Raw genomic sequence first — 23,624 nt, forward strand, 5'->3', positions numbered from 1 at the left:
AGTGGCAGTGAGGGCTGGCAGGGGACGCGGGACACCGCAGGGCTGGGGCTGGCAGCCTCGCCGAGCACCCACAAAGACCCCGGGGCCGTGGGCAAGCGCAGCAGCACCATATGCTTGCGAAGGATAATTTTAAGCAGCTGTCGTGAGTGCGTGCGTGCGTGTGTGTGAGCGGGGCTGTTTCTCCCCGCACAGCTGCTGCAGGCTCCCCACTGCTCCCTCGGAGGCTCGGGGTGCGCAGCTCAACCCCGCACAGCGGCCAGGCCCCCGCCAGCACGGCCGGCGGGGGGGGGCTGCAGGGGGGCTGCTTCGGGTGTGCAGGGGTGCTCCAGCGTAGGGACGCACCTGAGCAGGGATGCCGGAGCATGGAGGGGTGCTGGAGAACACAGGGGGGCTGGAGAACACAGGGGGGCTGGAACATTTGGGGATGCTGGAGCACGCGGGGATGCTGGGGCACACCGGGATGCTGGAGAGCACAGGGGTGTTGGAGCACGTGGGGATGCTGGAACATTTAGGGATCCTGGAAGATTTACGGGCGCTGGAGCACGCAGGGATGCTGGGGCCTTGGTGATGCTGGTGATGCTGGAGAACACAGGGGTGCTGGAATATTTGGGGGTGCTGGAGCACGTGGGGATACCGGGGCACACAGAGAAGCTGGAGAACATAGGGGTGCTGGAGCACATTGGGATGCTGGAGAACACAGGGGTTCTGGAACATTTGGGGATGCCGGAGCACATGGGGATGTTACAGCACGTGGGGATGCTGGAACCTTTACGGATGCCGGAACGTTTAGGGGTGCAGGAACATTTAGGGGTGCTGGAGCACGTGGGGATGCTGGAACCTTTATGGACGCTGAACGTTTAGGGCCGCTGGAGCACACGGAGATGCCGGCGCCTTTAGGGACGCTGGCGCACACAGCCGGGTGCGTGAGGATGCCGGAGCGTGCGGGGTAGCTCCGCCATCGGGCTGCTCCCGTGCAGCGATGCCGGGGTGCGCAGGGGTGCCCGGGCCGCCAGATTCCCGCACACACCCGCACCCGGCTGCCCCCCCCCCCCCCCCCCCCCCCGCAGCGCCTCTGGGCCGCTCCCCTCAGCCGCGCTCCGCCAGTGCCACCTACAGAGCCGGCCCAGGAGGGCACCGGCCGGGGACACCCCCGGAGCCCAAACCCCGAGCAGGGGCCGGGGGGGGGGTGGGGGGGCGACGCCGGAGGGGGGGGGCACGAAGCCTTCGCAGGGGCAGCGCCGGGCTGCAGCCCCCCGGGGGGCTCTGGGGGGTGCACGCCCCCCCCCGGAGCGCTCGGTGCGGGGGGCTCCTGCCCACCTTGTGCAGCCCCTTGGGTGGGGGGGGGGGGGGCGGTGCAAATCCCCCCCCCCCCCAAACCCAGGAGCGTGGGGTCCCCACTGAAGCCCTCAACAGGGGGGGGCTCGGCCCCCCCCATGGGGGTGCAGCACCAGCCCCCGGGGTGCCGCGTGGGGCCCCCCCCGCCCCGCTTTCCCCCCGTGCCCTCCCCAATGCCCCCCACCGGTGCTGCGGGGGTGCTGCCCGCCCGCCTCCAAGGCCGCTCCCCGGTTGGCGGCGCGGGGGGGGGCGGGGCGCGGGGGGGGGGGGCGGGGCGCGGGGGGGGGGGCGGGGGGGGGCGGGCCCGGCCCCACGGAAGCGGCCGCGCCGTTTCCTGCACGGGGGGGGAGCACGGGGTGAGTGCGGGGTTGGGGGCGCAGAGGGGGCATGGAGCATGGGGGGGGGGGGTATGGGGTGAGTGTGGGGCGAGGGGGCACGGGGGGGCACGGGGCGTGTGCGGGGCTGGGGGCACGGGGGGGGGGCGTGGGGTGAGTGCGGGGCTGGGGGACGTTGGGGAGGCAAAGGATGGGGGCGCAGGGCGCGGCGGGGGTGCTTGGGGGGTCACCATTGCTACTGGGTGCCCCCCCCCCCAGCTGTCCGGGGGTCCCTAATGCTCTCCGGGGGTCCCCAGGCCTGGCCAGGCGTCCCTAGTGCTGCTCAGGGGTCCCCAAAGGTGCCATAGGGTCCCCAGCGTGCTCGGGGTTCACATTTCTATTGGGGGTCCCCCCTGTGGATCGGGGGTCCCCAGTACTGCTTAGGGGTCCGCAAGGCTGCTTAGAGTTCCCGTTTCTACTGGGGGTCCCCAATGTGCTCGGGGTTCAAATTTCTCCTGGGGGTCCCCAGCGCTGCTCAGGGGTCCCAAGCGATGCCAGGGTGCCCCCACTGCTGCCCAGGTGTCCCCGTTGCCACCCAGGCGTCCCCACTGCTGCTTGGGACGTCCCTTCAGGTGCCGCAGCCCTGCCCAGGTGCCCCCAATTTTCCTCCAGGTGCCCCCTATACCCTGCAGCCGTTCCCGATCCCGTCTCCCCACACCCAGCGATGCCCACGGAGCCCCTGATCTGCGCCGACACGGCCACGCGGTGAGTCCTGGTCCCCAAGGGGACAGGGGGGTGCCGGGGCCACGCCGTCCCCATCGTGTCCCCGGGATGGTGACGCGTGTCCCCGCAGGGTGAGCTCCGTGCTGAACCGGGACGTGAAGCAGTTTGGGAAGAAGCACATGTTTGATGCCAACGAGGAGACGTGCTGGAACTCGGACCAGGTAGGGGGTGAGGGTGGGAGCCGTGCCCGCGTTAAAAACCCCGCTGTCCCCACCCTGACGGAGCCCCGGTGTCGTTCCTGCCTCCAGGGCGCGCGCCAGTGGGTCGCCCTGGATTTCCCGCGCACCGTCAAGGTCTCGCAGCTCCACATCCAGTTCCAGGGGGGGTTCTCCAGCCGGCTGTGCACGCTGGAAGGTGAGGAGCTGCTCGTGGGGTGCCTCTGGTTCCCTTTATCCACGCCTGGATCCTGCAGAGCTTTGTTGTAGGGCCCAAAGCCGTTTGTTAGCGGTTCCTGAAACTCCAGGGGAGCTTGGGGCCGTGGGTTGGAGCAGAAGGGGGTGCGGAGCGAGGACCCGGGGTTCTCCAGGACACTTTGGGAACCTCGCCCATCAGGTGGCAAACCCGCCGCTCCCAGCCCTGCAGCAGAGCCACGCAGGGAGGATTTTGGGGGTGGCTGAGCCCGCAGCAGTCATCTAGGGCTCCCCCAGCACCTCCACACGGCTGCCTCCACCCTTACGCCCCACAGGCTGCAGAACGGGCGAAGAACTGGTGAAAATATCCGAGCTGTACCCCGAGGACGTTAACGCCATGCAGATATCCTTTGCCACGGCGCGGCGACAGAGCTGCTGTTGAGGTCTCTGGGTGACAATCCTGCAGGTGCCTGGTGGCACTTTGCTGCTGCTAAAACAGGTCTCCCCCACGTTGGGGTGTCCCCCTGCCTGGTTTTTTTTTTGTTTGTGTTTTTTTGTTTGTGTTTTTTTGTTTTTTTTCTTTTCCTTTACGGGCCCCGCACAGATTCCAGGTGGAGGAGACGGCTCTGGATAAGCTGAAGATCACCTTTGAGAACAGCACGGACTTCTTTGGGCGCATCGTGGTGTACCACTTCAGGGTGCTGGGGGAGAGGCTGTAGGGCAGCGGCGGGGGGGGGCTGCTCTCCCAGCACCCTCATTCCCCCCCCCAGGGGCTCTGCTGCATGGGGAGAAACGGGACAGCAAACGCTGCCAGCAGGGGTGCGCTGCCCCCAACTGCGCCCCGAAGTGCTGATGGATGGAGAGGGGACCCCACCCCCCGGCAGCGCAGGAGGGACGCTCAAGCAGAGATCCACGTGCTGGACTTGCAAGCCACCTTTGGTGCCTTTTTGAGGGGGGGGGGGGGAACGCAGCCCGTGCAGCCGGCTGAATAAACGGTGGTGGTGGCCCCCAGCTCCTTCCCGGCTGCTCTTTGGGCCAGAGGCACCCCAGGACGGGGCCCTGTGGGGTTTGCCCTGCCCCAGCCCTGTTTTTGGTTCTGCTGCCGTGATGTTGGTGCCTGGTTTGGGCGGGGGAGAGGAGGAGAAGCTGCTCACTCCTCGTGCTGGGGACTCTGGCTGTCTCCCCCCTTTGGTAACCACCCCGGAGCTGCTCGGAGCAGCTCTTTGCAGGCTCACAAAGCGCGGGCTCAGCTGTTGGCCGGGGCCGTGCTGTGTTCCTGGCTGGCAGGGTGATGTTTCCTGCAGGATTTTGCTCCATGCCCATGGGTATTTCCCCGGCTGGTTACAGGGCTGCGTGCAGGGAGGGCTTGGCAAGTTTACAGGTGCAAGAGGGAGCCACGCTCTTCAGTGAGGCAGCTCTGGAGAGGAATATGGGGACACCGGGAGGGTGCCAGCCTCAAAGAGCTTGGTTGGTCCAGTTCCCTATTAGCTGGTGCTGGGATCGGGGGCTGGCTGCTGTGACAGACCAGGGGGATGCAACTGAGGTAACAGACAGGGCTCCACACGGCTGCTTTTAGAGTTTACTTCCAAAGAATGCAATACTTGAATGCACGCACGAAGCAGCCGAGCCCAGAGGGAGCAGAAATGCAGCCGCCCTGAGGAGTGAGTGTCCCCGGGTGCGAGGCACCGAGGCCGTGCCACCTTCCCGGAGTGGCATAAATCCGCCGAGGCCAGGCGGTTGGTTCACAGCTTCCTCCACGTGCTCCTTGCTCGAAGCATTGTGGTGCTGCTGCCCGTTTTGGGACCGCTGGGTCAGGCCACGTTGGTCCCAGAGGAGAGCCCTGCGTCGGCCAGGAGAAGCGCTGGTGCTGCAGCGGTGCAGCGTGAACCACTGTCACTCCAACCCTTTGTTCTGGAATAGCTTGAGGATGTGATTTTCAATAACCTGTTGGACTAATGAGGGGAAGAGAAGGGAGAGAGATGAAACCCAGGGAAGCCAAGCCTGTTAGAACCCAGGTCTGCTGTGGGCAGGACCTGGTCACTGTTTGGCTCCTGTTTTCCAACGGGAAGCTGGAAAATCCCTTTCTGCAGGGGCCCATCTCCCCTGTCCCAGTCCCGCTGCCAGCACAGCTCTCGTTTGGAGGGGGAGCAAGGGGAACAGGACCTAGTTTGACTTCTCTGGCTTGGTTTCTCTGCATGGCAGAGCAGGGAGCTGTGGTGGAAGGTCAAAGAAAGCCCTGAGCTGGGCTGGGAGCTGCCTGTAGGCTTGCTGCGGAGGGAAGTCAGGTCTCCCTGCCACGTGTGGAAGGGACACTTGCCTTTCTTGTGTCCCAGGGCCACGGCCAGGTCCATCGGGGTGTAGCCAGAATCTGCTTCTGTCGTCAGGTCGGCACCGCGAGCTGCAAGCAGGCAGTGGCAGTCAGGGCGCAGCGTGCCCCTGCTGACACGGCGTCCCCTCTGGGGCCGGTGCAGGGCGAGGAGACCCCCAAAAAGCGCCCCTCCTGGCCGGGCAGCGCCCCGTGACACCCCCAGGCTGCTCAGTCTTTCCCCCCGGGCACGTCACGCTCTGTCCCCAAGGCGGTTACCGACAAGCCACAACTCGAGGCCGAGGATTAAGCGCAGATCTTCCCCGTTACCTAGTAGGGCCTCCACACACTTGACGTGATTGCCGCGCACGGCGTAGAGCAGAGGAGTGCCGCCGTTCTGCAGGGAAAGGGAAGGGGCTGTGTCATTGCTGGCCTCGCACAGGGCTGTGCCCACACAGCTCCCGCTCCTCCCAGAGCGGTCGATCCCTGACCCGCTGGGCTCCCCTTTCTACCCTCTCCCAGCTCCGGGCTGAGTGTTTCCTTGCAGAGCGGCTCTGCGCAGGTTTTATTCTCTGTACGCAATAAAATAACTGTAATTTCAAAGACAACCTTAATTTCTGAGTGCAGTTTCCTTGTGGCTGGTAACATCACCAGTGTGAGCAAGCGAGGAAACCATTTAAAATTATTATCTAGATTAATTTCTCGAAACAACTGCATGAGCACGTAAACGAGCGTTGCGAGCCTGGGAAGCAGCTAGGAGAAACGCACTGCTGCTGGCTCGGCCCGGAACGATGTGAACTCGCTGCTGCTTTTTAAAATGAGTTTTGCAGAGCCTCGTCTGGGGCTTGGTGTCGCTCGCAGCCCGCGCAGCAGCACTCACCCAGTCGTAGATGTTGATGTCCGCGTTCCTCTCCAGCAGCATGATGACGATGTCGGTGTAGCCGCCCATGCTGGCCAGGGACAGGGCGCTCTCCCGCTCCTTCGCCAGCGCGTGGGGGTCAGCACCCTGGGGAGACAGCACAGATGTTAGCCCCGCTGGGTGAAGGAGCACTGCTGAGAACCTGGGAGCTTGGCACAGCCTTGCGGAATGCCCTGGGCTGGCTGATTGTGGAGCCAGGTCCTCAGCCTCATGGGGAAGAGAGCGCTCCCCCAGTCCCAGCGACCTCTCCTTCCCAAAGTCCTTACCAGGCATGTTCTAATCAACAAATGTCTCAGGTGAGGACTTAAAAGCCCTTCTCCAGTGTCGCTCAGCTAAGCCTGATGGCTTCTGTTACTCAGTCCTTCCTCCCATCACCAGTAACAGCATTACTGGCCCTGTCTGGAGGTGCCTGGACAACGTCCACCCTCTCTTTTGTTAGTCCTCTACCTAAAAACCTGCCCTGTCCTCTGAGCTCTGCTAGCCACGAACCTCTCCTGGATTTCATTATATCCTTTAGCAACGTAGCCCCTCATTTATTTGGGGTTCTGTTTGTCTTTCCGGTAACAAGCTGCAGTTTTGCTGCTAACGGAGCCAGCATTTGGCCAGTGTTTACGTAACATGAGCACGTGCTGACGGGCAGACACACGAGGACAGAGCTTTGGGGAGCACCTTCATCCGGAGCACACAAGGACCTGGTTCCTGCTCACCCCCACGCAGCCCCTGGCTGCAGGCCCAGCACTTGAGGACGATGCAGCAATGAGTTCATTAACTGCAATGATACCTCAGCGAGCGCATTTACGGGCAGATTACAGGGCCCAAGTGGTAAGTCTGATCTCAAATTACCAATAAGCAGATATTTAATTACAAACAGTTATTGCTAGCTGTGAGATAAGGCTCTTCGTGCTCCTGACTTAGCCCACAGCCTGACGGGGAGCATCTGGCAGCGTCTGAGCCATTAGCTCTGCGAACATGTCCTGTTTGGTGCCGGGGGAAAGGCTGGCTGAGGCACCAGGACGATGCTGGACGTTTTGGCAGGCACTGGGGTTGGAGTTGGGAAGTTTCTCATTAACAAGGCACTGCACAAGCGTGACCTTACCCATTCCAGCAGGTGACGGACCGTTTCGATCTCTCCAAAGGCTGCAGCCCAGATCAGTGGCGTGAAACCTCTCTCGTCACGTTTATTTACCAAGTTCTCACCTGCACAAAAACAGAGACATCTTAAATAGGAAGGTCAAAGCCCCTCTGCTTCCTGTTCCCCGCTGTAAACCCAGCAAAGGCTGTAAAACTAAGCCAAGGGTTTATCAAAGGGTGCTGCGTGAGCTGGCAGGACTCTGCATGACCTGGGATGAGATCCCAAAGACACGTACCTTTCCGAAGATGCTCCTTCAGCTGGCTGAGCTCACCTTGGGCAGCTAGCTGGTGAACGGACAGCGCTAGGGGAGAGAGAATTCAACCATCAGGACAAAATGTTTCCCAGCTCAGCGCCCATCGTCTGCAAGGGGGAGCCTTGCAAGTGCCTGCAGGTGATAACCAAACAGCACCCATCTGAACCCCCAAAACCCCAGTGGGTAATTAACACCTTTCTGCAGACGCTGAGAACAGAGGGACAGCAGCAGATGGAGGGAGGCTCCAGTCCTACCGTCCCGCTGCGCCCTCTGCATCCCCGTGTCTGCAGCGCGAGGCGCACGGCGCGATGTGCCCAGCTGTACTCACTGTCCAGCGTGGCTGGGAGGGCCGAGACCTCGTTGCCGCGCTGCCTGTTCGTCAGCGTGTTCGAGTGCTTCAGGGGGAAGCCTGTTCCAGAGAGAGGAGAGAGTCACGGAACATCTCCTCCGTGCACAGCGAGGAACCAGGCTGACTCGAGGCCAAGTGCCTCATGAGAACTCCTGTCAGCCTAATGTCACTTATCCGAAGCTGTTCCCTCCTGTCAGAACTGAGCTCTGCACAAAAGGAATTATCCCCTTGCAAGTGAAGAGCCTGGGGATCGAGGTTTGACCAGCGTGCGGGGACCAACAGCTGAGCAGGGAAGATAAAACAGCCCCAAGCTGCCCAAGGAGGGGCACAGTCCATCTGGGCCACCACGGGAGACAGGGATCTTGCATTAATGGCATAATTGCACACGATATACTGCAGAGGACAGCCTGGGGATGCACTCAAGTTCATCCTCGTATTTCCTACGCATGAAGAGCTCCACTTGAAAACCTGGATGTATTTTCAACAAGCGATTCGTAGTCTAATTAGGAAAGCATAGAGAAAGACTTTACAAACTCCAGTTCCTCTGTGTGGAGCTGCAGCGACCTCTCACTGCCAACACAAGTCATCAGCAAGGCTTAGATCTGGACTTAGTCTTGCTGCATTATGGAATGGACCAAGAGTGGTAAAAGACTTTTTTCCAGCTGCCTTTGTGGGGTGAGAGATCCCTTTGCAAGCAGATGACCTCTCCCACGCCCGTCTCCCACTGGGGCTGCGCACCAGGATCTGTGAACACCAGGCTCTGCAATACTCACTGTCAAGGGCTGAGAGCTCAGTGCTCCTCTGCCTGTCCATCGAGGCAGTTGAGGGCTTCAGAAGAGCATTTGCTCCACCTGCAGAACAAGGATAATTGTTAGGGACCTTAGTGCCACTTCCTGGGGAGCAGGCTGGGCTCCACATGTGGCACAGCGAGACCTGACTGACACGGCAAGCACCTCACAGCCACCCCTACTGCTGCAGGGGGGTGCAGGAAAGCTGCTTTCACCAGGCTCCTTCCCTGTCTGAATTCCCCTGGAGGGTTTGGTGCTGTGTATGCCCTGTGTCAGCTGTCACCGCCCTGCCACCCCCAGCACTCACCGTCCACAGAGCTGGAGCATAACATGTCCCTGTCTGGCCGCAGGAGCCCCACGGGGACACCCCCATCCTCTGTGTCCCCAGTCCCAGTCAGCTCCTCCGCGGCCGCTGCTCCTTCAGCTCCATTCTCACCCTCTTCTGGAAGCTCTTGGGCGTCCTCATCACTCAGGGGAGCCTCCATGAGACGAGCGGCTGCTTCTTCGCCTTCCATAGGGGAACTGCGACACAAACGTGTTAAAAAGGGGGAAAACCTTCCTCAGGGGAACTGCCCCACAACCGTGTTAAGGGGAAAAAACCTTCTATGGGGGAACTGCCCCACAACCGTGTGAAGAAGGGGAAAAAACCTTCTATGGGGGAACTGCCCCGCAACCAGGTTAAGAAGGGGTCAAAACCTTCCGTGGGGGAACCACCCCGCAACCATATCAAGAAGGGTAAACAGCAGGGACATCCCCCAGGACACAAAGGGACATCGTGGGGAGAAGGCCGCCCCGTCCCCACACGCGCCCATCGCTCCCCTTAATTTTGGGCCCCTCTTTGCCCCCAGCACCAAGGGGCCACCCCCCTCCCCCCGGCAGCCCCCCAGCTGTCCCCACAGGCCTGGCCTCACCCCCAGCCCCCGTCCCCGTGAGGAACCCCTTCGGTTCCCCCTTCCTCGGGCCCTGGCGGGGCGCGGGGGTCCCGGGGGGGGTCTCGGTGCTGTCCCCAACACGGTGACACCGGAGGAGGAGCGGGGGGGGGGGGGCGAGGCCTGCGCCCACCCGAGGCCTCCAGGCCCGGCGGAGGAAGGAGGCGGTTACCTGCTCGGGGCCGCGGTCCGGGGCTCCGCTAACGGCTGGGGGGGACCCAGATTTTGGGGGAAAGACCCCAAGTCTTTTTTCGGGAGGACCCCAGTTTGTTTGTTTTTTTTTTTTTGGGGGGGGGGGGAACCCCGGGTTTTGGGTTGGGGGGGAGCGAGGCGGAACGCTTGTGCCGGGGGCTCGGTTCCCGACCGGGGCGGGGAGCGGCGGCACCGGCGGAAGAGGAAGCGGCGGGAGCGGCATGGAGGAGCCCGAGATGCAGCTGAAGGTGAAGAAAGGTCGGAGCGGCACCGGCAGCGCGGGGGGGACACCGGGAGCGGCCCCGCGGGGCTCTGCTGCACGGCACGGGGGTACCGGCGCGGCCCGGTGTCGCCCAGTCGCGCCAGGCCTGGTTACGACAGGGCCCCGCAGTGACAGCGCGCGTCGCGATAGGGCCCCGCGGTGACGGCGCATGTCGCGATAGGGCCCTGCGGGGCGGGAGAGAGGAGGGGCAAGCAGCCCGCGACACGGGGCGCCGTGGGGTTGGCCGTCACGGGGCCGTGACAGGGCAGGGCGCGACATGACAGGGCAGGGCACGACATGTCGCGACAGGGCACTGCGGGCAACGCAGAGGCTGGCGTTGGGTCGCGGTCGCCTTCAGAAGGCCGGCGGGGCCGCCTCTGTCGCGGCTCCAGCAGCTGTCGGCGGAACAAAAGCCCTGAGACGGGGGGGACGGGGCGGAAAACCGGACAGTAACGCAGTGGAGTCGTTATAAATAAATAGAATAAAATAAAATAAAATAAAATAAAATAAAATAAAATAAAATAAAATAGTGGTGCCAACCGAGGTAACCTCGTAAACCCGAGAGGTTTACGCAGCCGTCAGCCTGTGGAAACGGCCGCCCGAAAGGGGCTCCTGCGTGGGAGCCTGGGGAAGGGCGTGGGTGAGGGTGGGACGGGGTCCGGGGGGGGTGGAACTGGGGGGCTGGGGGCAGCACCGGCCCTGCCCGAGCCCCCCTGGCCGCTGCCTCGGCTGGTGGGCGCTTTTGGGGTGTCCCTTGGGGTGGGTGTCTGGAGGGAGAAGGAGAAGAACCCTAAAGTGGGGGCAGCTCAGGTGCAGGAGAGCCCAGGGGCTGGGGCCGGGCTGAGACTCGGAGCCCCCAGACCAGGAGATGGCCAAGCCACCAGCCCCCTGCTGCTCCCCGCTGTCCCGTGGCCACCTCGGATTGCTCAGAAAGGGCCCCACGACTGTGGCCCGGTCCTCAAAACCAGGACAAACCCGTGCTGGCGTAGAGCTGCTGGGGCCGGCAACGTCCCAGGACCATCTGTGTCCACCCGGTGCCCGGCTCGTCGCTGTGGTGTGAAGGGTGGGAGGCGAGCTGCTGTCTGCCAGGGCGTTGCCTTCACATCCTTGTTAACAGGCTGGCGATCCGAAACATTCAGGGTTTTTGCTCTGATCTCTTTTCCCCTGTCACGGCATCGCTTTTGGAAGTCGGGGCCTTTTCCCGGAGCGGTCCCCGCAGGGCGCTGAGCAGCTGGGGTGTGGGAGGCTGCAGCGGGGGCTCTCTGAGACCCCCCAGCCCCCACGGCCTTCAGAGGCCCCAAGGGAGCCCCTCCAACCCCGCCGTCCTCCCCGCTGCTCCCCGCTTTCCCTAACTCTGGCTTCTCTCGTTGCAGTTACGGACAAATTCACGGAGAGCATGTACGTCCTGGCCAACGAGCCCTCCGTGGCGCTCTACCGCCTCCAGGAGCACGTCAGGAGATCGCTTCCAGAGCTCGCTCAACACAAGGTGAGCCGGGCTTCGCTTCGGCCTCCGGACCTGAGACACAGCCAGACTCGAGCTCTTTTCCTGAGCTGCTACATCGTCCCTATCCCAGCCCCGCTCGGGGATGGGGAAGGAGGAAGGGAATCAGCCCTGGGGGCACAGGCGTTGTCTGGGAGGGCGTGAGGTGCTGCGGGACCCTGCTCAGCCCGAACTGGAGGGGCCGAGGGGGTTTTGCACGTTCATCTGCAGACCCCGGGTGAAACTTTCCAGGCCAACCTCGTCCCCGAGCTCCCAGCACTGGAGTTGCGTGCGGAGACAAAGAAAAATGAGCAGCCTGTCTTGTACGGGGAGGGGGGAGGAGGCAGACGTTAAATCTTATTACCCCTGGCTACACTGCAAGATTTTTATTTCCTACATAAAATAGGGAGGAGGGCGAGAGGAGGGAAGGGGGAGTGGGAAGAAACAAGTGCGAGGAGCCCGCACAAGGCAAGGCAGGATAATGAATCGCATCTCACAGCTGTGTTCCTACGTCCCTCCAGAGCACGGAGCAGAGACACTTTAATGCCAGCCTTGTTGTCCTTCTCCCTGTTCTGCCAGTCATGATTCATTAGGGGTGATGTCTCATGAATAGATTACTGCTTCATGTCTATGCTAATGCACTGTCAGGCCCCATTTTTCACCTTTGCTTTACAGCCCTAGTTTCCAAATTAACCTGGATTGTGACGCTTTATTATTCAATTATTTATTAACATTTTCTGTACGTGTCTGCGTGCAGCGGTAGGTATATAGAGATGTATGCGTACGTATAGCACACGCCGATCCGATTGCATCGCCGGGATGCAGGAGACGGGTTTCTAGTATTATTCCTGAGCTGTCACTTGCTTTCATTTAATCGAGACCGTCCCGGTTTCGGGGAATGTGTCCGGAACAAAAGGAAATTGAGCAAATTGTATGACAAGTCATGCGGAGGGAAGAGATCAGTTTCCATCGCGGCGCGGTTTGTAACGGGGACGGGGGCGAGGGGCCACGCAGCAGCGCAAATGGAAGCGACAGCCGGGCGGACGCGCTGGACACGGAGCGTGTTGTTAGGCAGCGGGGTTTGTGCCGGGCAGGATCTCTGACAACCTTTGGTGCTCTCATTTTCCCTGCTAGACGGGCTCGTCGCCGTTATCAGCTTGCTGCAGAGAGTTCTCCTTTTTAGCCCAACTTGCTGCTGCTTCCCACCTTCTTCATGTGCCGTCCTGTGGACGCCGGCGGCAAATACCAGCACGCCGTGTGGCCCCGTGTGACTGCAGCCAGCACAAGCGTCGGTCTCCTTTGGCCTTTGCCGCCTTCGTGTTCAGCCTCCCAGCATCTCCTGCCCTGGGTTGCCCTCCCGGCTGGGGCAGCGGTGGCCTCGCTGCACGAGGAGGAGCGTGCCGTGCTTCCTGCAGTGGCGGTGCAGGTCAGGGCAAAGCTTCTGAGCCATTCTTTTTTGGTTCCTGCCTTTGCGTTTACTAGTGCATCGATGTGGCGAGGGCTGGAAGAAAACGGTAAGGAGGTGATTTGCTGCGGCTGGAACAACGGGACGCAGAGCCGCTGGTGGTGACATCTCCTCCAGCCTCATCCACACCCGTATTCATTTTTTTCAAAGGCTGCAACATCGTGGTTGGGAGCTTGCTCTCCTTCGTGCTGGTAGCCTGCGCTGCCAGGCTGCTGGGACGGGCCTTGTGGTCAGATTCCCTCTGTTCTTGATCCCGCTCTCATTTTATCCCAGTTCCAGGCTCTGCAGCTTGCAGCAACCAGGCTGTGCCTGCCAAGCCCCTCAGCCCAGGCGGCCAAACCCCCGGGGAGAGGGACGTGCTCGGTGCCCTGACGGGGCCGTTGGCACGGCGGAGCGTTCAGTTAGGTGGGGGGGGGGGATATTTTGGGTCGCTCTGCCAGAGCCCGTCGGCTCTGCGGCAAGGCACTGGAACAGGAGGGTGTCAGCAGGGCTGCGCACCGTGAAGGCGCTGTCAGGTTTTATCTACCTCAGAGCAAAGGCATTAGAGCAGGGTGGTTTTAGTTCCTCGGAACGGAAAAGAAGAAAAAGGAGCGGTCTGTGCGGATCCGTTCTCGTGTAATTTATTCCCCAGGTGTAAGTAACGCATGAAGGAAGCAGGATTTATTGGTGGTTTCCAGCTCTCCTTCAGCCTTGCGGCAGCTCTGTCACCGGCTGGCCGAGTTCTCCTGAAACACAGCCTTTAAAACTCCCAGGGGATTAAACCTAGGAAAAAACTGGGAGGGAGGGAGCTGGGAGGAAAAGTTTAGGCGAGGAGAAGGTCACCTCCACGCCTTTACAACAAGCAACTTTCTTTGATTTGGTTGAAAATAATCTTAATACCTCCCTCACCATCTGAAACTCTCCAGGCAGATTTAGCACCTCGCTGATAAGAGGGAGCGCGATGCGAGGCCCTCGCTGCCCCCACGTGCCGTGGCTGCGCTGCTAAGCCCTGCTCCACACAGAGCAGCCTGTCTGGATTTCCCCTGGTCTTTGGAGAACTTAGATCTCCTCGTTAATTTACCGCCCGGCAGCAGTGCTATGTCATTAGTGCTATTGTATATTAATAGCTGGCTTTAGCTCTTAAACTGCATCCGAGGGCACATCCTGGGAATTTCAAGAAAGGACATCAAGGAAAGATTAAGAAGTCGGGAGCTCTAGGGAGAGGCTTTTTGTTCCTAATTAAGGGCATCGCATTCCCGGGAAGAGGTGGGGATGCTGGGAATGGACATCACTGGCTCCGATACTGGGAAATGATTAAAATCTGCCGGTGCTCAGAAGTGGCAGGACCACGGAAAAGCTGCTGTTGGAGCAGACTGCGTCGTCCCCACTTGTTCATAGGAGCTTTGTAGCCACCATCTCTGGCTCCAGTTCTGTCCCCGTGCCCTCACCCTGTGCTGGGCTTTGCGGGCTGACAGTCAGTGCTTCAAAGTGTCCAGAAAAGGTGGAAGAAATGCTGCTGGTAATTTGTTACGTGGGGTCTCCTGCCCGTCGTGGGACAGAGCCTCCTTTCACGAGGGCAGTCTGAGAGCGCTGCTCTGGTGCCACGTGCGGCTGAGCCAGCGCGATGCTGGGCTCTAAATGGTTGTTAAAGATCGTCTGGCACCTCTTGGAGCGAACAGGCTGAGGAGCTGCAGGACGTATCTGTGCCTTTTGCAGCTGCCTCTGCTCGCAAACCCTGCTCTCAGCAACAGATACGGTTGTGAAAACGTGATCGGACTGTGGAGCAAGCGCGGTCTCTGCAGGACGGCTTGTGGGGTTGTGAGTCCCGGGCCGAAGTACCCTCTCCTGCGGAGAACTGCCTAGAGCACTGCATGTAGAGGCTTGTTTCTTTTGTGCTTTAGAGCTATGTGGTCAAGCGTCCTGATGTAGGACAGGCTTTGAACAGCAGAAGTGATTTTGGACGCACTCCAAGCTCCTACCCGACCTCCTTCAGTCACAGAAAGGGGCCCTTGGATTTCCTCTGCCTTGTAACTAGACCCAACAGAATAGACTTGAGAATTAGCTCCCATGAGAACATATTTTCAAGAGTGCCCAAGCTACTTAAGGACTTTGGAAATAGTTATCTATTGAGCTACACCTCTGAATCGAGCTGCGCTTTCATTGTAATTTGTGTATTCGCTTGGTTTTCCCTTTCCTTGGAGTTACAGCATGCGGTTACGTGCCATGCCAGAACTGCGTGTAGTTCCTGAACTCATGTGGGGTTCCCGGGGCTTCTTCCGAGCTCGTAAAAAGAAGGGCACGGTGCTGAGTGCTGCTTGGGATCAGATAGCAGAGTTTCAGAGCAGACTGCAGGACTGGGAGGCTTGTGGCTGTGAGAACGGAGTAGCAGGTCTGGTGAAACGAGAGCTTTCAGCGCTGCAGAATAAACTGTTTCATCTGGGTTTGCGTGGGGGGCTGGGGAGGAGGGGGCTGGGTTAGTTCAGAGCCTGGACCAGGCCCACCAGGAGGTCTGATTTCGCTGGCACTTCCAGCCGGTCCTGTGCACTCGGGCAGCTGCTGGCTGCTTGCAGCCTGCCTTACCGTGCCTCTTCGCTGCCTCGCGGGCACATCTGAAAACAAGGGGAATTTGGCCAGAGCATCCAAAGCGTTGGCCCGAACCAGTAGCCCTTCCAGAAATAGGCACAATAAACGTCTCTTTTAAATGCTGGGGCTTGGCACCCGGAGCCAGGCGTCACAGGCTGTCGGGGGCGTCACAGGCTGTCAGGCAGGAGATGGGATCCAAGCTCAGCTTCTAGGGAAAAGCAGCCAAAGCCCTCGGTAGGGCAGGGCTGGCAGAGCGCGCCGCTGCGTCTACCTCGTGCGTGCCCAACGCTGCCTGCTCTTCTCTTGCAGTCCGACATGCAGAGCTGGGAGGAGCAAAGCCAAGGAGCCATCTACACGGTGGAGTACGCCTGCAGGTACGGCAGACCTCTCCAAGCAGGAGGGGCTGTGCTCAGCGGCACGGGTTTGGGGCTGGAAACAAAGCGGCCTGCGCTTCGCTGGCACCTTCCCGGTGTGAGCCGGGAAGGAGCGGTTGGGGTGGGAGGCTCAGGGTGCAGGCAGAGCTCTCCGAACCTCGGGGGCTTCGCTTTGACGAGGTGCCCGCTCTTCCCCACTTGCGTGTGCAATGCAGAACTGCCAGGCTCCTGCAGGAAATCCACCCCCTACCTATTTAGTGTCTGAAGCTGCAGAGCACTGCCTAAAGCTGAGGTGTCTTCCTCGCAGTCCTCTCTGCCAAGGCAGGGGGCTCTAAAACCACGCCACATGTGGCAATACTAACCAGTCCTCCTCCCTCCATCCCCTCTCTGCTTTCAGTGCCATAAAGAACATGACGGACAGCAGCGTGTACTTCAAGAGCATCGACAGCCTGCTCAAGCACGCCATCGCCATGAAGGACCAGCTGAACGCTGCTCAGGGCCGCAGGTAGCGAGGGGCTTGGCACCGACCTGCCCGTGTATCTGGGCGCCCGTTCTGGCTCACAGAGGCTCTGGTGACGTAACCCAGCCCAGTACAAACACGCCAAGCGGTTATCTCAGTAATGTGGTTCCAGACTGTTATTTATAAGAGCGTGCTGCTTGCCTTGCAGTGATTTTCTGGCTTTGTTTGCCATGGGAAGCAAATAATCTTGTTTACAAAAGGGTAACTGGAAAATAATTTATTTCCTTATTTAAAAAGGGATGTTTGGTTCTGTAATACATTAAATATTTGTTGTGTTAAAGGCATTTGGAGTGCGATGATGCTACTGAGATGGAGTAGGTGAGAGGCTGCCTTTGGTACTCTGTCATCTATGTGGATTTTCTGAGGAGAGTCCCTTAGAGATTAGTGGTGCTGACAGATGTGGCAGAAAGATTATGCATTTCTGTATGCCTGCAGTTGAGCTACAGCTACTAAAACATCTTCCAGCAGATTGTCTGAGTCCAGTGTATTTGTCTCTCCTGAGAACTGTGTTGGGATTGGAGTCTGATTGCTTAGGAGTGAGAAGACTCCCAAATGCCCGTGCTCACCACGAACAGGGTGCCCGTCCCTGATAAAACCACCCCAGCAGACAAAGCGCCTCCGTCTCTGCAGCATGGCTCTGCTTTAGACATTTCTGGTGCAGGTTCTGTGTTTTCCCAGCTGCCCGTGCAGCAGGGTCACACTGCGCAGCCCTAACAGAGCATTTTTAGAGTTGTTTTTGTTTGTTTTTGCGGTGGTGTGGCTCTGAAGATTGCTGTCTTGACGCCCATGGGGGCTGCTGTGTGCTGCTCCGTAGCCTGCACAGCGCGCTGAAAGGTGTGCTTGTCTAAGCAGCTCTCCTGCTCCGAGCAGTGAGGCTTTATTTTAGGGCTCCCCTGGTTCTTCACATTCCCATGGCTGCTGACGTCCTGCCTGCCTGCTGGACATGACTGTCTCTTTCTTTTTACAGCACTGTTGCCCCACAAGCCAAGAATCCGCCAGCCAGTTCCTGATTTTGGACAAGACTGGCTGTCCTCTGCCTTCTTCTCCAGCCCAGCTCCATGCTCACCGACCACGTGGAGGAATAAGAAACCTTCCGCTCAGTCTGTGAAGCCGCACAGAGGCCTGCCTGCCTCGCTGTTCCCAGTAACGAGGTGCTGCACCTGAGCAGGCAAATCCTACTCCTGGGGTCAGGACTGCCTTTGTGGGGCAGTCTCTTTCCACACTGTTCTGCAAAAGGGAAGCGGGGTGGTTCTGCATTTGTCCTTTCCAGTTCTTTCTGATGGCAGACTGCTACGAGGCATTTTTCTCTCTACCTCTTGGCCACAGAAGTATCTCAGAAAAAACTAGGTCTTGCTTTCAGTATTTCGTAGGTGGCTGTGTAAAGACTTAATGTAGGCACACTTCAGCTTTGTTCAGGAGGCATTCTGCGAGGAGAGTTTTTCATGTGTGTGCCAGGAAGTGCTGAATTTGGTCTTAGTGAGAACAATAATAAAAAGGCAAAACAAACAAGTTCTGTCTCAAACCTTCCCCTCTTGCTCGCTCAGGCTGGGGGGTCTTGGAGCCTGCTGGCTCTGCTTGTTTCAAAGGGCGCGGAGCAAAACAAAGACACGCAGAGTTGGAGCCTTTCAAGTGAAAAAGAAACTGTCCTGCTCTTCAGACAAAATTGGACTTTCTTCATCCCTTGTCGAGCACTGTTAATCTCTCTTGGAACCAGCAGTTCTGTTCTGCTGAAGAATTTCCCAAAGACGCAGGGATCAAAGCAGTGCCAGACTCAGTTTCCAAAGAAATGCTCTGTATGGTGCTCGGGGCACCAGGTGTCTTTCAGGACAGTAACACGGAAGGTGAGAGGATCTGTTTGGATCAGTGGCTTCCTTTCACTCCCTGAAATACTCTACTGACTGCTGGATGATGAGGACTTGGGGAAGAACCCAGCGTGCTGCTGCTCTGGTCCTGTGCGGGGCTGCATTGTCGATGCAAACCCATTCCTGGACCTCAGGTCTTGGCCCTGACACTTGTCACTGCTCTCAAGGTGGCATCCAGGGAATCCCCCGTGAGGTTCCCCACCGCTGAGCAGAGCCAGGGCCCTGGGCAGCGGGCTGTGTCCTGCTCAGAGGGTCGAGGTGCTGGTGCCCGAGCAGGAGGCCTCTCTGCTACCTCAAACCCACTCTCTGCAACCCGCAGACTCCTCTGGCTCCATCTCACTTGTTGCTCCTCCATCGCCTCGCCTGGTTTCTTACACCTGGCTGCAGGGAAGCCCTCGGGTTGGCTGTGTGAGCTCTTGGTGTAGTGCCGGCTTCTGGGGATAGAGGAGGGAGGAGGAAAGTGGGAGGGGAAAGGGAGAGAGGTACAGGCAGCCAAAGAAAGCTGGGATCTGCTGGGGAAGGAGGGTAGGTCTGCTCCTGGACTAGGTCCCCTCGCTCCTCAAGTCTTCGAGGGACTGGGAGCTGTCTTCTGGTGTCTGCAGGAGGGCAGAGGGTAGAAAATCAGCCACCCCCTGGTCTGACGAGGCTCCTTGCCGCAGGGGTTGAGACGGGACCTACGTTAAGCTCTAAACAGAGATGCAAATCCTGGCCCTGGCGCCTGCAGCCGCCGCGTGATGAGACGAAGAGGCCCCTCTTCCACTCACACCAGCGTCGAGTCCTTGCCCGAGGCTCCAGGTTTGCGTGCCAGCACATTCCTCATCTCGCGGGTGACGCCGTTCCAGGGCTTGCCCTGTGCCTGCAGCAGGGCCGACTCTGCCGACAGCGTCCTGTGCGTGCGGGGCAGGTTGTAGCTCTCCTGCTCGGAGCGAGCCCCGGGGCTGCCCGACGAGGTGAGGTTGCTGCTGGCCGGGGATCCCAGCTGGGGTTTGCGCTCCAGGAAAGGGGGGAAGGAAAACTCTCGGTGGATTTCGGGCCGGGGCGCAGCCACGTTCTTGTTGTTGAGGTCGCCGGCGGGGGCTTCGCTGTGCTGGGCAGAGTCGTTCTCGTACAGGGTGTGAGAGACCTCGGAGCGGCTGCGGCGGGAGAGCTGGGAAGCGCGCACCAGGGCGTGCGTCACTGTGACCAGCAGGACGATGATGCCGGAGGAGAGGATGCAGGCGCTGGCAATACCGGCCTCGAGTTCGAACAGCAGCAGCATGTAGATGGCAAGAGCTGGAAGGGAGAGTGCAGCAGACCATAACGAACTGTGAGGACTCAAGGGAAGCATCTGACCTGTAGAAGTTTGGGCCAGAAGCGCCCCGTGAGGGCTGGTCACTGAGAACAGAGAGATCGCACTACGGGAATGAGGTGGCCGTGCCATTTGCAAAGCAAACCCGATGCTGGAATGGAAACTCGGCAGCTCACGAGCACTCAGCGACCAGCACTGAAGGCACGGGCTGGGCTGAAGCTGCACGAGCCCTGCTGGGTCAACTTTCCCCCCCCGCTGGGCTGTGCTGGTGGGAAATGAGCACTTGCCTGTTAGGTAGACCGAGACCCCACAGCAGAACAAGCCGATGGCGGCGTGGCGAACTGTCCGGCTGTCCAGAAGGAACCAGTCTGCCCTGCAAAACAGGTGAGAAAAACGCTTTGCTGGTCTCAGCACAGGAAAAGCGCCGATGCTGCGGCCCCTGCTGAGAAACCGAAACGCTGGTTTTGCATAGAGAAAAGGTTCAGGGGCAGGTCATGAGCCCAAGGAGCTCTGCGGAATTGGGGTTTCCCCCAGGCCGCTGGGCTGCGTTGTTCCCACTCTGGAACAGAAGATCTTGAGATGAGTTGAATTTTCAAACTTTCCCTGTCTGGTTCTAGCTGTGCTTCAGAAACCGGGTGGGGCAGGGAGAAGAGAGAGATTCGAATGGCTCGGGGCTTTTTGCAGGTGATTTGTCCTTGTTCAGCAAACCCTGAAGAGCAAGCAGGGAACAAAAGCGAGGCAGCAAGCCCGTTTCCCCCGGAAAGAAAGAGAGAAAAGCAAAGTGCCGGCGCATTGAATTAAGCAAGGCCGGGTTCTCTCTTCAACCTTGGGATTGGATTTCTTTGCTCAGCTCAGATTGCAAGCCTTTTGTCCGGAAGGGGCTCGGTGTTTGAATTGTGCCTAAAACACATGAAAAGACCAGCTCCTTTCCAGCAGGGCCTTTGTTCCGCGTGCAGCACCGACCCCTGCGCCCGCTGCGCTGCGGACCAGGCCACGCGCCCTCCGCGGGCACGGCCTCGGGGCCAGCCCCAGCCCAGCACCAGCTCATCCTGCTGCTTGAGCATCCCCAGAGCCGGATCGCGGTGCCAAACCTCGCTCCTCTCTCTCTGGGCCCCGGAGAGCACTGCTGGAAGTCACCAGAGGGCTCTTCTGCCAGCGAGCAGGACGAGGGCATGGCGTAGCATGGCCAGAGGTGATGCAGGCGCTCAGACACGCAATTGCTTCAAGAGATGTGGCAGGACCATGCTGCGGGAAAGCCACGAAGAGCCCCCCCCAAACCATCTGGCCGTGCTGGGGGTGCACAGGGCACCGCTGCTCCTGCCGACACCTCCAAAACTCCCAGGAGCTGGTCGAAAAACCCCCTGGCATGGAAGCACCAGCTGAGCGGGCAGCAGCACGACGGTCCTGGCAGGCCCAGCCCTCGTGATGCTCCTTCGCCGCCCCGTGGGACAAACGAAGCAGCCAAGGGACGCCGTGCCCTGTCCCCGTCTCCCCCCAGAGTGTCCCAACCCCGTCCCCTCCTCCCGGCCTTGCTGTCCCCGTCGAACGCTGCCCGTCGCAGCCAGGAGCCGTTAATAGAGCCTGGACCCGCTCCTCGCTGCCCGGCGGGGAAGAGCAGCCGCTTTGTTTTATTAATTACCTGAGTCGGGGGGGGGGGGGATTAGCGGGGAGGAGAAGGACTTTGTTTGGAGCTGGCTCGGCCCATTGAGCGCGGCGCTGAGAAGCGGAGCGGTAATTCAGTGTGACAGTCGCAACGTGGGAAAGGTCCCTGGGACGTGAGCGGGTCCCCTAATGAAACCGGCGTCCGGAGGGGCCGGGGCAGCTCGGCCACGAGGGGACGGCACCAAACGGCGTCCGGCATCGTGGGGGAGAGGGGCTGCGTCCCACCACTGCCTCCTGCCCCAGGCTGTGGGCGCAGCTTGCAATCAACCACCCCCACGTCCCAGGAACTGTCCCTTTTCTCCCCGAACATGACTGTAAGCCTCAGCTCGCAGCTGGGGAAACTGAGGCACGGCCAGCCCAAGCGATCTGCTCGATGCCAGGCAGAAGGGTGCAGATCCAAGGCTCCTGCCCTGCCCTTTGCAAGCTCCAGCCTGCCCGGGCCTCGCATGGCCAGCAGCAGAGCCAAAAGCAGCCTCTTACTTTGCAGGGAGGAGAGCACGGAAGCATCATTTAAAGCCAAACTGTCCGGGAACAGCTCTCCTGCTCGGGCAGAGCCATCAGCAGGGTCCACGGCTGTGCGTGAGGGTTGCTCTGGCCTGAAGCCCTTGGCCAAGCCGCTGCCCCCTGAAGTTCGGGCTGTCCCGCGGCTGGCACGCTCCCTCCCTGTGCTGTGAGCTGGCGTTTGGCTGCTTGATTAGTGCCTGTCCTGCCTCGCGCTCAGGGCTCCCAAAGAAGAACGGCACCACTTCAACAACAAGCATTTTCCAGCCCAAATCCGTACAGAACCTCGGACAAATTCACAGCCCATGGGGAGTTTTCTGCTCTAAGTTTTCCAGCAGGAGCTGAGCTCCCACAGAAAGCGAGGTTTCCTCCAGGAGCTCTGTTTTGCAGAAACATTTTGCTCTCCTTCGCTAATGAGCACACGTCAGCGTCGCTTGCAAGGCGCCGAGCGGAGACGTTGCTCACTTGCTGGGGCCGTCGTGCGCAGCGTTAGGCATTACAAGCTGTGTCTGGTCAGGGACAGAGCTGTTGAGCCTTTGTCCTTTCCTCTAGCTGAGTTTTGACTTGCCCAAGCCAGAGCGGTCCCAAAACGATCCCGCGGGGACCATCGCACGAGGGACCCCCCCGCGCACAGACCAGTTTCCACCCAGCCGCATTTAACTGCCGTCATTTGCGAGCTGCTTTTTTCTCTGCACCCAGAGCAGAGCTGGTGCCGGGCACTGGGGGGGGGGGCCACCACCAAAACCCAGCTCGTGCCCGAGGAAGGAGAGAGGAATTGCTTTGGAGAGAGTTTTGCAAGTGTAAACCTGCTGGTAACAATTAAGTTAACACGTGTCTTGTGGTTAATGAACCTGGGCCTACGGTCATTTGGGTGCTGTGCAGCCATGCCAGCAGCGCCCCAAAGAGCCTGGCTCTGCCCCTGCACAGGCACAAATTTGGGGTGGCCGCTGGGCACCCCCTGCACTCCCCCAAGCGCAGACCCCAGCACGAGGGCTGGGCTCGCACCGGGAAGGTACCGGGGAAATTAAATCGGGTGCCTCGGTGCAGCCAGGTGGACGGGCGGCTGCAAACTCTCCCCTTGGCAATAACGCAGTCGCTCAGCTCAGCTCCACGCTGAATTCGAGGGCCGTATTTCCATCCCCCGGGCTTATCGGCCGGAGACAACCCCGCTTCCCAAGCTGGCACAGCATCGATGGAAGAACTTTGTGATATTGAAGTGCTCAGCGCGTGCCAGCAGCCCTGTCCGCTCCCCAAAGCCACCGTGGTCAAAGTCCCCAGAGCCCCCCCCCCAGCCACTGCCCACCCCCCAGGGACATTCAATAACGGGGGGGGCCAAGACCCCTCCAAGCCTCCCCAGCATCCCCAGGACTCCAGAGCACGCGGGCGCCCCCACATCCCCCCGACCCCCAAATCCCCGGTGCCCGTCCCCAATCCCCGGTGCCCCCCCCCCCCGCCCCCAACCCCGGGGCCCCCCCCCCGCTCTCACCGGTCGGGCCCGGGCTGCCCCCGGCACAGCTCGGTGCTGAAGTAGCCGTGGAGGAGGCAGAGCAGGAGGCAGCTCACGTTGAGCACCAGGCAGAGCGCGGCCAGCACGGCCGAGACCGGCAGCAGCGCGGCGGCCGCCGGCTCCGGCAGCGCCCCTCGACCGGGACCGGGACCGGGACCGGGACCGGGACCGGGACCCGGCCGCCCCGCCGGCAGCTGGAAGATGAGGCTGGAGGCCAGCAGGGCCATGGCAGCGGACAGCGTGCCGAAGAGCAGGAGCACCGTCAGGGCCCGCTGCGGGTAGGAGGAGGGCATGGTGGCACCGGCACCGGGAACCGGGGGGCACCGGGAACCGGGGGGCACCGGGAACCGGGGGGGCACCGGGAACCGGGGGGCACCGGGATGGCAGAGCCGCTCCGTGCCGGGGGAGCTGCGTGCACCCCCGGTACTCCCGCAGCCCCACCGGCACCGAGCCCCGGGACCGAGCTGCGGCCCCGCCGGGCGTGCGCCTCCC

The 23,624-nt window shown here is 60.5% G+C and overlaps 4 protein-coding genes across 7 annotated transcripts; 2 read left to right on the forward strand and 2 right to left on the reverse strand.

The window, feature by feature from the left end:
- The first annotated feature begins 1,637 nt into the window (after window positions 1–1,637).
- LOC121059970 (nuclear receptor 2C2 associated protein) lies at window positions 1,638–5,695 on the forward strand. 2 transcript variants are annotated; one of them, XM_040537222.1, is made up of 6 exons: window positions 1,638–1,691; window positions 2,322–2,414; window positions 2,503–2,593; window positions 2,681–2,786; window positions 3,118–3,185; window positions 3,385–5,695. In XM_040537222.1, exons 2-6 carry the CDS (start codon window positions 2,374–2,376, stop codon window positions 3,499–3,501), a joined length of 423 nt encoding a protein of 140 aa, XP_040393156.1. In that variant the 5' UTR covers window positions 1,638–1,691; window positions 2,322–2,373; the 3' UTR covers window positions 3,502–5,695. The 2 variants fall into 2 exon arrangements, with proteins under 2 accessions (XP_040393156.1, XP_040393157.1); XM_040537223.1 differs by having other exon boundaries at window positions 1,641–1,702.
- On the reverse strand, window positions 4,348–9,766 carry RFXANK (regulatory factor X associated ankyrin containing protein). 3 transcript variants are annotated; one of them, XM_040537219.1, is made up of 10 exons: window positions 9,630–9,766; window positions 8,836–9,050; window positions 8,514–8,591; window positions 7,720–7,800; window positions 7,374–7,439; window positions 7,103–7,203; window positions 5,968–6,093; window positions 5,418–5,484; window positions 5,100–5,180; window positions 4,348–4,734 (listed from the first exon to the last, which is right to left on the reverse strand). In XM_040537219.1, the coding sequence occupies exons 2-10, from the start codon at window positions 9,041–9,043 to the stop codon at window positions 4,676–4,678; spliced, it is 867 nt and encodes a 288-aa protein (XP_040393153.1). In that variant the 5' UTR covers window positions 9,044–9,050; window positions 9,630–9,766; the 3' UTR covers window positions 4,348–4,675. The 3 variants fall into 3 exon arrangements, with proteins under 3 accessions (XP_040393153.1, XP_040393154.1, XP_040393152.1); XM_040537220.1 differs by lacking the exon at window positions 9,630–9,766 and adding an exon at window positions 9,440–9,614; XM_040537218.1 differs by lacking the exon at window positions 9,630–9,766 and adding an exon at window positions 9,539–9,582 and having other exon boundaries at window positions 4,348–5,180.
- A 23-nt stretch (window positions 9,767–9,789) lies between these two features.
- BORCS8 (BLOC-1 related complex subunit 8) lies at window positions 9,790–17,818 on the forward strand. The gene is made up of 5 exons (XM_040537224.1): window positions 9,790–9,907; window positions 11,285–11,397; window positions 15,728–15,792; window positions 16,190–16,297; window positions 17,280–17,818. Exons 1-5 carry the CDS (start codon window positions 9,871–9,873, stop codon window positions 17,320–17,322), a joined length of 366 nt encoding a protein of 121 aa, XP_040393158.1. The 5' UTR covers window positions 9,790–9,870; the 3' UTR covers window positions 17,323–17,818.
- Window positions 17,819–17,952: 134 nt separating this feature from the next.
- Window positions 17,953–23,624, reverse strand: TMEM221 (transmembrane protein 221). Its single transcript, XM_040537221.1, has 3 exons — window positions 23,112–23,624; window positions 19,750–19,835; window positions 17,953–19,446 (listed from the first exon to the last, which is right to left on the reverse strand). The coding sequence occupies exons 1-3, from the start codon at window positions 23,423–23,425 to the stop codon at window positions 18,935–18,937; spliced, it is 912 nt and encodes a 303-aa protein (XP_040393155.1). The 5' UTR covers window positions 23,426–23,624; the 3' UTR covers window positions 17,953–18,934.

Source organism: Cygnus olor, chromosome 26, assembly GCF_009769625.2.
Source record: "Cygnus olor isolate bCygOlo1 chromosome 26, bCygOlo1.pri.v2, whole genome shotgun sequence".
NCBI classification, from domain to species: domain Eukaryota; kingdom Metazoa; phylum Chordata; class Aves; order Anseriformes; family Anatidae; genus Cygnus; species Cygnus olor.

What these genes read in the sequence shown, in the direction of transcription:
- TMEM221 (XM_040537221.1), bottom strand. Translation starts at nt 23,425, where the DNA reads ATGCCCTCCTCCTACCCGCAGCGGGCCCTGACGGTGCTCCTGCTCTTC. An exon ending in GGGCAGCCCGGGCCCGACCG is followed by an intron (nt 19,836 to 23,111) that starts GTGAGAGCGGGG and finishes CCTGTTTTGCAG; the next exon opens with GGCAGACTGGTTCCTTCTGG. An exon ending in GGTCTCGGTCTACCTAACAG is followed by an intron (nt 19,447 to 19,749) that starts GCAAGTGCTCAT and finishes TCTCCCTTCCAG; the next exon opens with CTCTTGCCATCTACATGCTG.
- BORCS8 (XM_040537224.1), top strand. Translation starts at nt 9,871, where the DNA reads ATGGAGGAGCCCGAGATGCAGCTGAAGGTGAAGAAAG. An exon ending in CAGAGCTCGCTCAACACAAG is followed by an intron (nt 11,398 to 15,727) that starts GTGAGCCGGGCT and finishes CTTCTCTTGCAG; the next exon opens with TCCGACATGCAGAGCTGGGA. An exon ending in ACGGTGGAGTACGCCTGCAG is followed by an intron (nt 15,793 to 16,189) that starts GTACGGCAGACC and finishes CTCTGCTTTCAG; the next exon opens with TGCCATAAAGAACATGACGG.
- LOC121059970 (XM_040537222.1), top strand. Translation starts at nt 2,374, where the DNA reads ATGCCCACGGAGCCCCTGATCTGCGCCGACACGGCCACGCG. An exon ending in CCGGCTGTGCACGCTGGAAG is followed by an intron (nt 2,787 to 3,117) that starts GTGAGGAGCTGC and finishes TACGCCCCACAG; the next exon opens with GCTGCAGAACGGGCGAAGAA. An exon ending in AGGACGTTAACGCCATGCAG is followed by an intron (nt 3,186 to 3,384) that starts ATATCCTTTGCC and finishes CGGGCCCCGCAC; the next exon opens with AGATTCCAGGTGGAGGAGAC.
- RFXANK (XM_040537218.1), bottom strand. Translation starts at nt 9,043, where the DNA reads ATGGAAGGCGAAGAAGCAGCCGCTCGTCTCATGGAGGCTCCCCTGAGT. An exon ending in TCCGTCACCTGCTGGAATGG is followed by an intron (nt 6,094 to 7,102) that starts GTAAGGTCACGC and finishes CTGTCTCCCCAG; the next exon opens with GGTGCTGACCCCCACGCGCT. An exon ending in ACATCAACATCTACGACTGG is followed by an intron (nt 5,485 to 5,967) that starts GTGAGTGCTGCT and finishes CTTTCCCTGCAG; the next exon opens with AACGGCGGCACTCCTCTGCT.